The sequence below is a fragment of the Nesoenas mayeri genome (assembly GCF_963082525.1).
Source record: "Nesoenas mayeri genome assembly, chromosome: 2".
In the NCBI taxonomy this organism is placed as follows: domain Eukaryota; kingdom Metazoa; phylum Chordata; class Aves; order Columbiformes; family Columbidae; genus Nesoenas; species Nesoenas mayeri.
The window spans coordinates 107,666,846-107,681,150 of record NC_137543.1 but is presented as its reverse complement, the minus strand read 5'-3'; the positions used below and the strand labels follow the sequence as shown (position 1 = coordinate 107,681,150).

Below are 14,305 nucleotides of genomic sequence, written 5' to 3'. Positions count from 1 at the left end.
GCATTGCAAACTACTGCAACTCGAACCCTTTTGTGGTTGGTGACTGCACACCTTCACACTTGGCTTTGCATACCAGCTAGAAATATATTGCTGGAACTGGGTTGTAAGATGTGAAATGAAGTCTCAGGTTGTTGTGGTTTAAGCTGAGCTAGCAATACAACCATGGTAGCCACTCGCTCACCCCCCAATAGGGGAGAGAATCAAAAGGGAAGGCAGAAACTTGGATTGGGATAAACACAGTTTAATAAAATACTAACACACTACTAGTAAATATATATACAAAATAGAAATAAAAGATACTCAAGGAATTCCTCATGAACATGCTGAGCAGCCAGTCCCAACAAAGCAGCATCCTGGTCCCAAAACAGAGAGAAGGAAGAGGAAAAAGGCAGAAAAGCCCAGAGGCCTCTGCAAAATGGCAAAAGGCCAAACTAAACATCCCGACCAAAAACTCCTTTGGCTGTGCCATAGAGCAAGTGAGAAGAGTGGAAAAGCCAACCAGAAAGTCCTGACTCTTCTTAAATAATTAGCATGACACTAATGGGATGCAATGTTCTTACTGATCAGTCTGGATGTCAGTCAAGCTCTGCCCCATCTCTTCCCCCCACTTCCCAGCTGCCTCACACCTGTGAGCAGAGCTCAGAGTGTCCTTGGCTCTCAGACCAGAGCAATTAAAAACATGAACTCTGTGTTATCTCTTGTTCTCAAACTAAGTCCAAATAATGAGCGTACTAGCTATGAAAAAAGAAAGGTTTCTAACCGCATGAAGAAAATTAACCCACTTTCAGTCAAACCAGCACACATGTTCAGGTGTCCTTGCTTTTATCCAAGGAGTTTTGTAGTTATTTTTCTCAACATTCGTATAGCAGGATTACTAATGTTTTAGTTTTCTCAGTTACACACCTGTTCAATTTTTGCTGCAAATATTAAAACGCACCAATAAAGCAATATGCTTACACTGAAGAGATCTTCACAATACAGCATTTACAGCTGTTGAATTAAGCTGTTACTGGGATTAATAAATATGGTCACATCACCTGTGTAAAGCTGAGGTTTTTTGGGTTTTGTTGTTTTGTTTTGTTTTGCCATTAAACTTAGGACTGTTATTTCAGATGTCTGATAGGTGGGAAGCAACCTGCCTGAAGACATGGGGCTGGAAAGATGATATGTGAATGCCAGTGAATGGTGTGCAATGTAGGACAGCTGTGTACCCAGGACAAGGTGAAGCAGATGCAAATCAGCATTAATCCAAGTTTAACTAATCACACTGAAATGTGTCCTCTGAAGCAGTGACACAAACTTTCACACCCCCTCCAAGGGGCACTGTGTCCAGAAATGTGTTATTTGCCTGACACACATTCCCGTGGGGAAAGTCAGAGCATTGTCTAGATGCTGTGGAAGACGCTGTGTTCTTCTAACACTGTTTAATTTCATTAATTGTTCCTGTTATAAAACACCTGACAACTGTAAAAGTAAAATATTTGGTTCCATAAAAATACAACTTGGAAGCTTTGTAAAACAGAAAAAAAAAAAGTCCATATGGGTATGATAAAAATCTCTCTTAATTAAGGAAAGGTTAGAATTTGTCAAAGTGAAGCAGAGCGTTAGGACTACAACAGTTGCTACAAAATTAGGAGAGGAAAGGGAACTTAACTACTTGAAGGGATTATCTTTTTTCATGTAAACACAGAGAACTTAATTGCATTGAGTCTTTGCTTGCTTGTGCAACCAGAATCACAGCTAAGCTGGTAATGCATTGAAACCAGTGTACCCCATCTCTTCAATTAATTTGTAATCCCAGTGTACAGGCTGAATGACACAGGTGCCTTTTAACCAAACCTTAGAGGAAAATCTCCTGAGCTGTTGGGGTATCGCCTTACCAGCTGCCACCTTCCAGAAGCACCCTGTGAGATCCAGCTGGTCTGGTTGCTGGATGGAAGTTCTCGCCTTACCAAGCAAAGAGAGGCAAGGCTCTCTCAAAAGTCACTGAAGGAAGGTGCTTGCTTCTAAATCTTCTAGGAAAGCCAATTAACAGAAAAGTGCATTTGACTGGTCAAGAAATGCTGTGATTCCAGTGTTTTTATATACTCAGTGCTACATAAAATGAACCAGAAGTGCTTAGCTGTGTGTGATGCGTCTTCCAAAGGTCTCCTTTGCTACCCGTGTTACAGGACTGCCTGGGCCACGCTGCAGGGAATTTTGCAGCAAATTTTGCAGGAAACATGCAGGAAAATGATTTTGCTTTGTCAGGCAGACAAGATGCAGGCAAATGGAGGGAAAGAACTTTATGCAGCCTCATTTCTAAATGGGAGGTGAATCCAAATGACTAATGTTCCCTGTGCATTGCAGCACATCTGCCCAAGCTACGCAGTGAACTGACAGGCCCACAAATTGGACAAAAACATATTATGAATATTACCTGGAGAAACATACTCAAAAGGGAAGGCATCAGCCTGCTGAGCCTTTACGAAACTAGTGTTTTTAAAACATCTGGTTTCATATAGCCCCTCTGTGCTAGTCGGGTCCAGCTCAAATAGGCACAAGCATTGTAACAATCTGCTAAGCAGTATTTGTTGTTTCTCAGTTGTAAATTAAGTTCTTGCCTTGATAGATTCCTTGAGGGTGATGACTGCCTGGCAGAACCTATTAAGATCAAACTAGAGAGTAAGAAACAAACATGCAATCCAGCAAAGGTCATAAAGATGATGCTTGGTTTAACCACACCAAATAGAAAAGGAACTATGCAGATTTTCAAGCCAATTTAAAAGAAATTATTTAACGTGCCTAAAATGATTAAGATGATTAAAGGATTGCTGCACCTGTCAGCAAGGCTGAGAGACCTGGGACCGTCGGTCTGGAGAAGAGAAGGCTTGGGAGGGATTTTATGAGTGTGTGTAAATAACTGTGGGTGAAGAGTAAAAAGGACGGAGCCAGGTTCTTCTTGGTGGTGCCAAATGGCAGGACAGGAGGCAACCAGCACACACTGAAACACAGGAAATTCTGTTCAAAGATAAGAAAAAGCTTTTTTTGTTTCTTTGTTTGTTTTGTTGGATTTTTTTTTTTTTTTTTTTTTTGGTACTGTGAGAATGGTTGAACACTGGTACAGTGTCTCCAGAGGTTGTGGAGTCTCCATCCTTGGTGATCTTCAAAACCTGACTGGATGCAGTCCCAGGCAAGTCGCTCTTGTTGACCCTGTTATGAGTGAGGTAGTTGGACTAGATGATCTCCAGAGGCTCCTCCTGGGATTAGAAAAGAATGGCTTTCTGAAGGAGTTTTAACTTTTTAAGGTCTTTTGATAAAAGATGAATATTTTCTTAATAAAAATGAAATTATTGTCCAGACTGGTATTTACTGACATGCAACACAATATAATTACAATTAATTAGTGCTTTAATGACCTAATGAAGATAAAAGCAACCTAATCTGCTCCAACATATTTTAGTGGAAAAGACTGCAAGGGGAAGACGGGTGTCCAGGTACCCTCTTGAAATTATTTGGGCTTTCAGCAGCTGCTAGTGGTTTTGAGACCTTTGTGTTCCCTGTTTTCCTGGCATGCTCCAGCTCTTTTGGCTGCACCTGTGTCCTCTCTGAAAGCAGCAGCCGTAGGCTGTGGTAGATCTAATGGGAGCCACATGGTCAAAGCAGCTCAGCACTGAACACACCAGCCTGCTCCTTTTTGATCCCTCTGCATATGAGCATCTTAGAAGAGCTTCAACACAGGGAGGAAAGTGGTTTCTGAGCCACTTAAGGTCAAGAGGTAAGAGATTCTGGGTTTACTGACTATTAAATAGCAAAACATAAGCAGGGATTTTAATGTGACTTTCCTTTTGTCTCACTTCAGTGATTGGTTGGCTTCCAGCCTCCACCCATTGATTTCCTCCTTCTCCAGGTTTAAAGATTGGACTTAGAGAAACATTGATATGATGATGCCACCCATTCTCACCACTTTGGGGAGCCCATGGCTTGGTTAGGATGATCAGGAGTGCTTCAAGTTAAAGGCGGGGTCTACTAGGTCTTTAGGGGGAAAGTGAGAGATGAAACTTCGTTGCGAGCTCTGCTTCCCCCAACCAAGGTAAAATCTCCAGTGTTCCTGGTCAGGTTTATGGGGGGAGATCTCCCTCAGGGTTAGAGCCACGCCAGGCGGTGGTATCGTGGTGCAGCATTTTGTGAAGCCAGACCAGGGATTTCGTTTGTGCTGGCTCAAGAGAAGCTGCATCTTGATTAATCTGCTCTGTTACAATAAATCCAAGATACTCTTTCTTCTGTATGTTCTTAGTGGCTTGCATGTTACTTCACGGTATGACAGCAGGACAGCTACTTGTGTCTCTCAGCCATCTCAGACTGAGCCTTAGGCTTTGCAATTAGTTAGAAAGTGCAGTTTGGTGGGGGCTGGGATTTTGGGCTTTATTGCTTATTCCTCAACTTGCTCCTGTTATAGGCAATCCTCCATCTCCGTTGGTTGAGTGGCTGCACTGAGAGAATCAAGGCACAACCACAATCTCTTGTTGTAGTCTGACTGAACTGTGGTGGTATTTTGCCTGTTCTGGACCTCCTGAGTGTCTTCCTCTCTAAGCAGAAGCGGGAGAGTGAAGGTGCTCTCCTGAGCCTGCGTCGGGCAGCACTGGTGTGTAACAGTGGCTTCTTCTGTTATACCGACCTTCAGCAGGAGCAGTGCGAGTAGCAAGACTTTTCCTGGAATTCATAAGTTATGGTAAGTGGTCTCTGCTATCTCGTGAGCTTTTTAATGGTACCTGTGAGGGTGTAAATCTACCTAATATGTGACATTCACTAGCAGCGGAGGAGACTGGTGCTGAGCTTCACCTTCACTGCTTTGTCTCTCCTGCTTTAGGTAACACTTGTTGAGAAATGGGGGAAACCGAAGTAGTACAGGAATGACTATGAGAAGCTGACTCAGCCTTCTAGCCATGACAGAGCAGCCCAGCTGTCCTGACTTTGGTCTGTAATTGTAGAAAAGTCTGGTTTCCTGGCAGTTTGTTTATTTACTTCAAACTCATAATACCAGCACGCACAGGGCATAACACATGACTTCTCTGGAACAACAGCAAGTCTTTTGCAATATATTTATTTTAGTCTTCTGCTGAACACATGAATAAACCAGCAAAAGAAAGAAATTACAGTCATGACAATGATGAGGTCAGTCTTGGAGAGAAAATTGTCTTGAGAGCACCCACCTAAGTGAAATTGTCGCTTGTGACAACTGCATACATTCACAAACACAGTGGGATGCGATCGATTAATGGCTCCTTCGGCTCAGTGGGAGGTGGAGACGCAGCTGCCTTTGAGTTTTAGCCTTCTTGCACACCACTGGTCTCCACTGGGGAGTGGTAAACAGGAATACTCTGACCATCTCGCAGTTTCAAGGTGACATCCTGAAGGCACCAGCTGATACAAACCGAAAGAGGTTTTCAACTTGTTTCAATTACCTTTAATATAGTAGTAAAGGTATAGCAACAGCTAGCATAGATAAACAAATCATTCCATGCATTCAGTGCTATTAAAAATTCTTTCAAGTGTTTTAAAACTTGGTTTTTGAGTGCCAGCTTCTGAAAGCTGTTTTTCCTAATAGCACAGCACAGCCCAGATTTAAAGGTCTGGGATGCATGTTCCTGTTGTTTGCAACTCAAATAAAATCCTGCCAGCTATTTTTAGAGAGGACATTCCTCCCCCGACCCGGTGCCTTTCTTCCTCCCCATCCTGCGGGTGCATTCCTTGCTCAGCTCCTCTCCAGCCTTGGAGCCAGACTGTGTTGCTAAGGAATTATCCTGGCTTGGAGGAGTTTGAACACTGTGTGATCACTCAATGTGACTGCTGAAACACTGACAGGGTATGACAGTGGTTACTCAAAGGAGAAGGAAAACTGCATTTTTTGGAGACCGAGAGGGAGCCTTTTCCTTCCTCTGAACTCTGTTCCAAGCCTGCCACTGTGAGACTGCTCGTGCTGCTTTTTCAGCTGGGAAGGACTAGTGGTTTGGGGTACTGAGATAGGATTTTTTTCAAAAGCTCCCGGTGCTCATCCAGACCAGCTCTGCTTCTGCTGCAGTTGGTGCTGAGTACACAAAACCAGGTAATTCAGCTGCCGCACCTCTGTGTGATGGGTCTGTGGCAGGGCCCTTGGCTCGCCAGCCCTCCATCTCCATCTGAGCTGGGATGAGCAGCTGCCTCATTTATAGCAGCTTGAAGGAGTAACTGCTCGTTCTCTCCAGCATGGCCTGGGGTCTCGGCCCTTCCCTCCACTCACTTCAGGGCAGGAAAGTGTCATTTTGTAGGGCTGGTGCCTTGGAGGACCTCGCCTCCAGGCACCCTCCCCATCCCTGCGCTGCCTGCACCTGAGTGCCTCCTCCTCCAGGACCAAACCAGCTCGTGCACTCAAAATTTCCCTTTCTTTGAAGTTGTCCTCTTTTTTAATAACCACATAAACAAATAAACTGCTATGGACAGGCTGCGCTTGGAGTCAGAAGCATTTTGGTGGCTTAGGAGCCTAAACCACTTGCACAGAGCGCTCCTGGTGTCATTTAATTGTGTCTGTTAGTCTGGTGGTCTCCACCCGAAATGCCCATGTGCCCACTATGCTGAGCCCCACCTGGATGGCTGGCTTACGTGTTTGTTATTCCTGTTGAGCATTTCAGGAATTCCTCTCCATGGATCAGATGGGAACCAGCCATTTTACTCTCAGTTCCTCAGCCCAGTGCAAGGACACCAAGTCCTGCCTAGCCTCAAGTGGAACTGTGTGCAGGACAAAGATGATTGAGTCCGACAGATTTGTCTGCCACAAACCCTTTTACAGAAGATATCTCTGTGAGATATGCGTGCACTTCAATTTCTCCTGTAGTTCAACGTCTTGCAATCCTCAGTTATCTTCACAGTAACTCAGTGAAACAGGAGGGAACTGTTATTTCCCTCCATCTGTCAGGAGGAGATGAGTGAGGACATCAGAGCCCAGGCCCTGGGGAAGTGTAGATGTGCAAGAAAGGTGGCTGGGGACCTCTGGGGATATCTCTGGTCACTAGGGAGGAGGCCAGGTCTGGCCTTGATTCTCTCAAGTCCCAGCCCAGCATCTTCCTCCCATTGTTTTACACCTTACTTCCCACGGTTATTCAGAAGAGAAATACAGTAAGTTGTGTTCACCTCATTATGAAAAGAAAACATTACCATATGGCTGGTGGCAGCTGAGTAAAAATGTTGTAGCTTTGGATTTTTAAATAGAGCTAACAGAAGTGCCTAACAGACTCCAAGAACAAGTACATGTGAAGAAGTTTGTGTCTGATAAAATTTCCTCTTTTGCAACGGAAGATGGACTTCAAATTCATGTTGTAATTTTTTGCTTGGTTCTAGAAATTGGTTTACCCTTGATGGGGGAGGTTTTCAGGCTACAGTGCTACAAAAATGTAAAGTTGCTACTACATGATGTGGAATCAGAGCATCCTTCTGCTATAATGTATCTGTTCTAGCACTTTTTTTAACTATAAGGACTGTATCTATCAGGTAGCTTGAAAAAAAAAAAGTCCTGCATTGATTTTTAGCTCACCTTGATAGGTTCTGATCTAATGTGTAATTCCCCTACTGCAACACCTAATACTAGACTGGAGTTTGGACTGCTGTGCAACAGCCTCTGCGCCTCCATGGGGAGGAGAGCTGGGAGGGGGCAATACATTACTTTGGCTCACAGTATTTACATATATACTGAGCTATAGTTTGCTGAACAACACATTTTACACAACAAATGGCTCAGGTTGCTCTGCTATTTGTATTCATAGGGATGAAGTCAATGTATTTCTCAACTAGTGTATATTTTTTGTCATAACAATGGTAACAACCCTTCACAAGACCTTCAGACATTAATTTCTGCTTCCTTTGTGTGCATGATCTCAGCAACATGGATGACTAAAGCAAATGCCCTGATCTGTTCTTTTCTCCTACCACTTTTCTTCTTGCATCTATATGTTTCTCCCAGCACCTTCCCCAGTACTCACCATTGACGGGAGTGGTCCATCTCCGAGTTAATGTAAAGGTACCCTGCTGATTTTGTTCCAGATACTGGTAACTTTATCTGCAAATGTGAAAGTATGTTAAAGATTCAGTGAAACATGTTATGAAATGGACATTCACTCCTTTTACAGTCAAAGATGTAACACCTTTTTAACTTTTTTTTTTTTTTTTTGCTGTATTGTAGAGTTTCACTAAGCTTTAGCTTTTCTAATGGCTAATGTGTGCATGGCTATACAGGTATGTCTGTTCTGCCATACATTAATCTCTCTCTGCTGAAAGAATGTACTGTGTTACAGCTGCAACCCCCAGGGAAAACCACTCACTCTCTGAAATATTTATGTGCAAACACCGTTCCTCACCGGAATGCATGGTGATCCAGAGGTGACCTGCACTGTGTTAGAGCTTCCCATAACCATAACATAGGTTCAAATCCTCTATAGATCAGTCCCTTAACACACATCGAGGCAATAAGAGATGTTCAATGATTTTTCTCAGTGCCACAAATCCTAACACTCAGTTCAACAAAGTTAGGAGCTGTAGCAGTGACCACAGCTAATTGCACTTAGTGTAATGTTTGAATAAAACAAATGAGTTTCAGGGGTAGTGTTTGCTGGTGGTATTGCAATCATGAAGAGAAAATGTCAGGGGTTGTCCAAAAACCCCAGGAGCTGGGAATGTTGTGGAGTTAGTAAACTGATCTATGATATAATCATTAGTGATGATTAAACAGCTTATTTCATGAGAACATGAATGGTCAGGAGCATGAAAAAGCAGAGAAGAAAGTTGGTGGTTTGTGTCTTGGGTGAGGTCGGTAGAAGGCAGGATTTGACTTCACCCTGAGTCACCCAAGCGACCAGCATTCTTAAGCAGTGACACAGGAAAACATCACTGGGACAGGTTCTCTTCTTCTTTTCAATCAGCATAAGAGGTCGTGTGGGGTTTTTTGCATGTTTTTGGCTTTAGATATGTTTGCTGGTAGAACCTCTAAAACCTGGGAAACTTGGAAATGTTTTGGCCCAGAGTATTACACGGGTGAATCCTCTCTGGAGTGAGATGGAACATGGAATTTTGTGAGCTGGTTAAAGGTTGAATTTTTTAAATTATTTTTTTTTCCTTCTTGCCCTGACAGCCCCTCTCCTTCACTGTACCATCTACCCCATTCCTTAATGCCCTTGCTTGGTCCCCAGGACTCAAAACTACTCACCAGGAGCAACAAAATGATTCAAATGTGATGAGATGCCCCAGTGAGGGACCTGCACAGGTCACTAGGCATATTTTGCATTACCAGCAAAACCAGAGAAAGGCAGCCAGCCCTGGTCTAAGGGGAAAAACACTGATGGGATGTCCTTTTTGGCCAGCAACCCTGACTGGAAGTGGACTTGTGTTTGTGAGCTTTGCTTTGGCCCAGCCCTGGGCTGATGCAAGGCAGCCTTGTGCAACTCTTCAGCACCCAGCACAGCATTCTTCAGTTACTACGTAACCCACGCACTCAGTCCCACGCCAGGCAGCCGTCCTCCATGGCACAGAATTACAGGTGATTTTTAGAAACCACATCATTTGTGCTGTACCATGGCACAGCTCATAAGCAGCTATAAAACTCTGTTCTGAACAAAGCTTTAAAAACTAGCCTGGGATGTATCTAGGGAGATGAAGGAGGCAGCTGCTACTTTAAAGCTGGATCTGATATGTTTCTGAAAACTATTTTGTGACTTACAGTAGCAGGAAGGGGACTGACTGGCTTGGGAGGTCCCTTGGCATTCTGTGACGTGCCCATATAGTACAACATGAAGATGCCACTCTTGCTGTATCTACTCCCTCACAGGAGTGGAGACGTATTCTCTGGAAACCTGTTCCTCTTCCAAATCAACTGGCATCGCATTTTACTGCTTTCCAGTGCACCCAAGTGACTCGTGACCTGCTGAAGATCCCCTGGCTGACCTCTTATCAACTGATGCCTTGGGAAGCCACCCTGTAACACCACCTCCTCAGCGTTACCTGTGCTCTTTCTGTGTCCACACGATTACTCCCATCTGTCAGTCGGATGTTGTGAACCTCAAGAGGTGGGGCACCCAGGGCTTCCAAGGCATCGGGATTGCTGTTCAGTTGCTCCAAGGCCTGCTGGTAATACTGGGTCCGGGCAAAACTTTCTAGGTGAGAGAAACAGGATGGTGAGGAGACTGTCCACTTAAAACCAAAACATAAGTTTTGGTTTTTTTTTAAAAAAAAAGACATTTCCTCCAGACTACCAAGACTACCACACCCTCCCTGAAAAACAGTCCAAAACTACTAATTAGGAGAAATCTGTTTAAAGAAGGAAACACATCAGAGAAGCAGTGCTGAACTGTAATGTTATTCAGCTAATTTAAGTAAAGAGGGCTCTGAATATAGCCTGCTCCATACTGCTATACAGTTCAGCTTATGGCTGTGTCGCCCTGCTTTTCATACATTTGTATGTCATCTAAAAGGAACAAAAAAAAAGCGTACAAACGAATAACTGAAAATGTTCTGAAGATAACTACTTTCTTTTTTAAAGGAGGTACAGAATATACTTCAAGAATGGAGAATATTTCACAGACATTGGTGTGAGACAGGAAAAGCTGCTGCTGCTGTGAAACTTCCTGTGGTCTTGATACAGCTTTTCAAGTGGCAGCCATGAAGCTGCAACTCTACTGACGGATGCATTGAAAGGGAGGCACAAAGAGGGGCCATTAGAGTTAATGGTCAAGCAGCAACAAAAGCACAGTAGTCTGGATGCTGCACTGTTGGCATATGGAGAACAATTGTGGTAAATCGTTATTTATCAATGTCTGGTTGCCATGTATAGCTGGGAAATGCTGTGCAGTGGTCACCAATGGACAATGCAGAGCTGTGAGGCTGGAAACATGCCGACCCTCCATATGGGCGCAGAGATTTGCTTATAAACAGTTGTAAGGCTTGTCTGTTGGGACTTCTAGGTATGCTTCACACCAGCCTAACTTCACTCAAGAAGGGCAGAGTTAAGCCAGGAGTATGTACATGTGAAAATTCCACTCTGGAAACTTGGTTCTTGCCTTCCAAAGAGTTTAAAAAAAGGTGTAAGGTTTGTTTCCTGGCCTCTTGCCTGTTGGTATTATTCTTGGAGCGTGAGACAGAAGGATGCTGCCCCCTCTCCCTCATTAGAGGCATCCCCTGTGAGCAGGCAGCACCCAGCTGGCACAGAAACAGCTTTGCAAGCTGTGCTGGTCCTCCCTGGACCCCTGGACCATCCTAAGGAGCTCCAGCAATAGAGGTGGCAGCACACCAGCCCGTTAGTGCCCACGGATCATGGCAAGCAGTCACCCAATGTTAAAAGTATGTTGTGCTTATCCTACAGGTTGTAGAGGAAATGGGTTCAAGTTTCCTGGTGCTGCTTCTCAGCTGTTTCTTGTTAGTATCTCCTATCACAGAATGTCAGGGATTGGAAGGGACCTTGAAAGACCATCCAGTTCAATCCCCCCATTGGAGCAGGAACAACTAGATGAGGTTACACAGGAATGTGTCCAGATGGGTTTTGAATGTCTTCAGAGAAGGAGACTCCACAGCCCCCCTGGGCAGCCTGTTCCAATGTTCCATCACCCTCATAGTGAAGAAGATTCTTCTCATATTTAAGTGGAACCTCCTGTGTTCCAGTTTGTACCCATTGCCCCTTGTCCTATCATTGGTTGTCACCGAGAAGAGCCTGGCTCCATTCTCATTACACTTGCCCTCTACATATTTATAACCATTAATGAGGTCACCCCTCAGTCTCCTCTTCTCCAAGCTACAGAGACCCAGCTCCCTCAGCCTTTCCTCATAAGGGAGATGCTCTACTCCCTTAATCATCTTCGTGGCTCTGCGCTGGACTGTCTCAAGCTTGAATTGAGGCGCCCAGAACTGGACACAATAAAATACATAAAATACCCAACCAGTCCATTTGTCCACACATTTTCAGCAGGAGAGCTGAAAGGATGCTGGTGTTGGCTGGGGAGGCTTCTCCCTTGAGAAGGGTGTGGAAGTAAAGTGAGTGAGTAGAAATAGGATTACCCAAGTGTTTGTACAAGCTTTCCTAGACACCATGTGCATGCAAACTTCCCTTCAACCTGAAGCAGACCTCTCCCCCTGCTCCCACCACTATGGAAGTTACTTGCTCCTCACAGATCCCAGTATAGGCCAGGTATGTGCACTGGGATAGCAGAAAGAACTGGGATAACCTTAGGTGTGGGCCAAGGGAGGAAGTGTCCCAGTGTGGCTCCCCTGTCTGCTGGAGGCTGCAGAAGGACACATTCTGCAGCACAAAGCATCCTTTCAACAGCCTGGTTGGCTTGTCACCAAATTGTCAGACAGCTACTCGGTGGCCACTGCTATTGCAACAGAGCAAGAAGTAGCCATCGCGTTGCATCGCTGGATTACACAGCTAAGTGATGCAGGGAATGAGCTCTTTGACTTTCTGTATAGTATGGAGGGTGACTTTTTTCGCCCCCCAGAGATTTCTAGATAACAATGTCAATGTTGAAGCTGAAAATTAAAAAATGCTAATGTCCTTGTTAAAGAGTAAGAGGATCATATATCTGTCATGTGCTCCAGAGCTTGAAGGCATGAGCTGCCTAAAATTAAAGCCTGCTTTCCAGCCTTGTCTGATTTGTTATTAATACGTGCAAAATGAAGAGGAGGTTTCAGAGCTTATCTGAGGGCTTGAGGAACAGGCTTGGTTACACATTTCTGGCAGCATCCTCTGATATAAGGCTAGCTGAAAAGCAGTGTAATTTGATAGTACCAGCGAGTGAGAGGCATAAGGCCAAGAAGCCTATAGCACCCACCAAGAGAGAGGCAAAGCTTTGTTTCTGGTCTGACGCCAAATATCTAGAAACAATTTTAGAAGAAAATAAACATATTTTGACTAATAATTTGGATTCTTGGCCAAAGACATGTGGCAATTAGAGCTGTTTATAAACAGCAATGGCACCTGTTTAGCTTTTCTCTCCTTGTCCTCATCTTCTCAATGAACACTCTTATCTGCCCTTCATTCAGAAAAAACTAATGTCTTAGCACTTCACAGGCATGTTGTGTTTAAGGGCCAGCACCACACAGAGATTTGCAGATAAAACCGCTAGACTTTAATACCCTCTCACAGATGGTCCTCTTTTCCTGCCCAGCTGTAAAATCTCAGTAAGAAACAAAACCTGCCTAAGCTTTCACTTTGCCCTCACCCTCAGGAAACCCTCCAGAAACTAGAGTTTCTCCTGACTACTACAGGAGCCTGATTCCTATTCAGTACCCACCTCTGGAAATGTGTGCAGCAGCACTTGGGAGAGCAGCAACCCTGAGGCTGAACAAAGCAGAGCCCATGGAGGCAGAACCCAGAGGCTCAGCCACACTTCCCTTAACTTCATCTGCTTTTCACATCTTGCATGCTGCTATTTTCCCCGCTACACAAAAGCAAATGAAAGGAGCAGAGGAGAAATAAGGTTGCTAACAGCACCAAGACTTACTTTGCATAAGATTATACATCACGATGCATCCCCCGCCACTGAACAGACCCATGAAAACAGCCATTTGCTGCAGTTTTCTTAGAGAAGCTGGCATTTTTCCTCCCTGAAAACAAAAAGGGAAGACATTTGTTATAAAAGAAGAAAGCTAAAGGATTACTTCCCCCCCTTCTCGTCTTTCCTAAAAGCCCTTTCCAACCAGGCCTGAATGAAAGTGCAGGGCACAGGCATCGTGCTCTTGCTCACTGGGGCCCCACCATGCGCCCAGAAGGAAGGGTGGTGAGAAGAGAGCAAACTGGGGACCCAGCCGGGTTGAATGTGTTTATTCAATTTCTTTTAGCGATGCCACCACTTTGCTAATTGCCGAGAAGAAAATGACCTCCTCAGTGTGGCTGGGGGCCAGTGCCAGGGCACATTGTCATGGGGGCTCGTGGTGCCTGTACGCTCGCTCGCACACTGTGAGCATTCAGACTCGGGGGGCCGGGGTTCTCTCTCAAGTAAACTCTTCTAAAGTAAACACGCTCGCGGCAGGGCTGGATTTGGCCTGGAGTGGTGAGGGACAGAGCCAAGCCAGCACTGTGCCAGCAAAGATAATGGAGCCAGGGTGTGGGTATTCTGTTGTCTTGGGTTTTTTCCCAAGCTATGGGTAAACAGGAAGGCTCTTGCAAGCCTATTTTTCTTCCTTCCTGCCCTCCCCCCAGCCCAAGCTTGCCCTTTTAATGAGTCACAATTTTGGCATCTGAATGAATGACCCAGCAGAATAAGAAACACCTCTGAGAAAGTCCATCTACTAAACACTTCCTATGGTTTGGGTA

The 14,305-nt window shown here is 44.7% G+C and overlaps 1 protein-coding gene across 2 annotated transcripts; it reads right to left on the bottom strand.

Moving 5' to 3' along the window:
* Nucleotides 1-2,848: 2,848 nt before the first annotated feature.
* COA1 (cytochrome c oxidase assembly factor 1) lies at nucleotides 2,849-13,587 on the bottom strand (the record flags this gene model as incomplete). 2 transcript variants are annotated; one of them, XM_080339436.1, is made up of 4 exons in its annotated part: nucleotides 2,849-3,239; nucleotides 7,992-8,068; nucleotides 10,003-10,154; nucleotides 13,494-13,587. In XM_080339436.1, 4 exons carry the CDS (start codon nucleotides 13,585-13,587, stop codon nucleotides 3,146-3,148), a joined length of 417 nt encoding a protein of 138 aa, XP_080195562.1. In that variant the 3' UTR covers nucleotides 2,849-3,145. The 2 variants fall into 2 exon arrangements, with proteins under 2 accessions (XP_080195562.1, XP_080195561.1); XM_080339435.1 differs by lacking the exon at nucleotides 2,849-3,239 and adding an exon at nucleotides 5,125-5,403.
* Nucleotides 13,588-14,305: the final 718 nt, after the last annotated feature.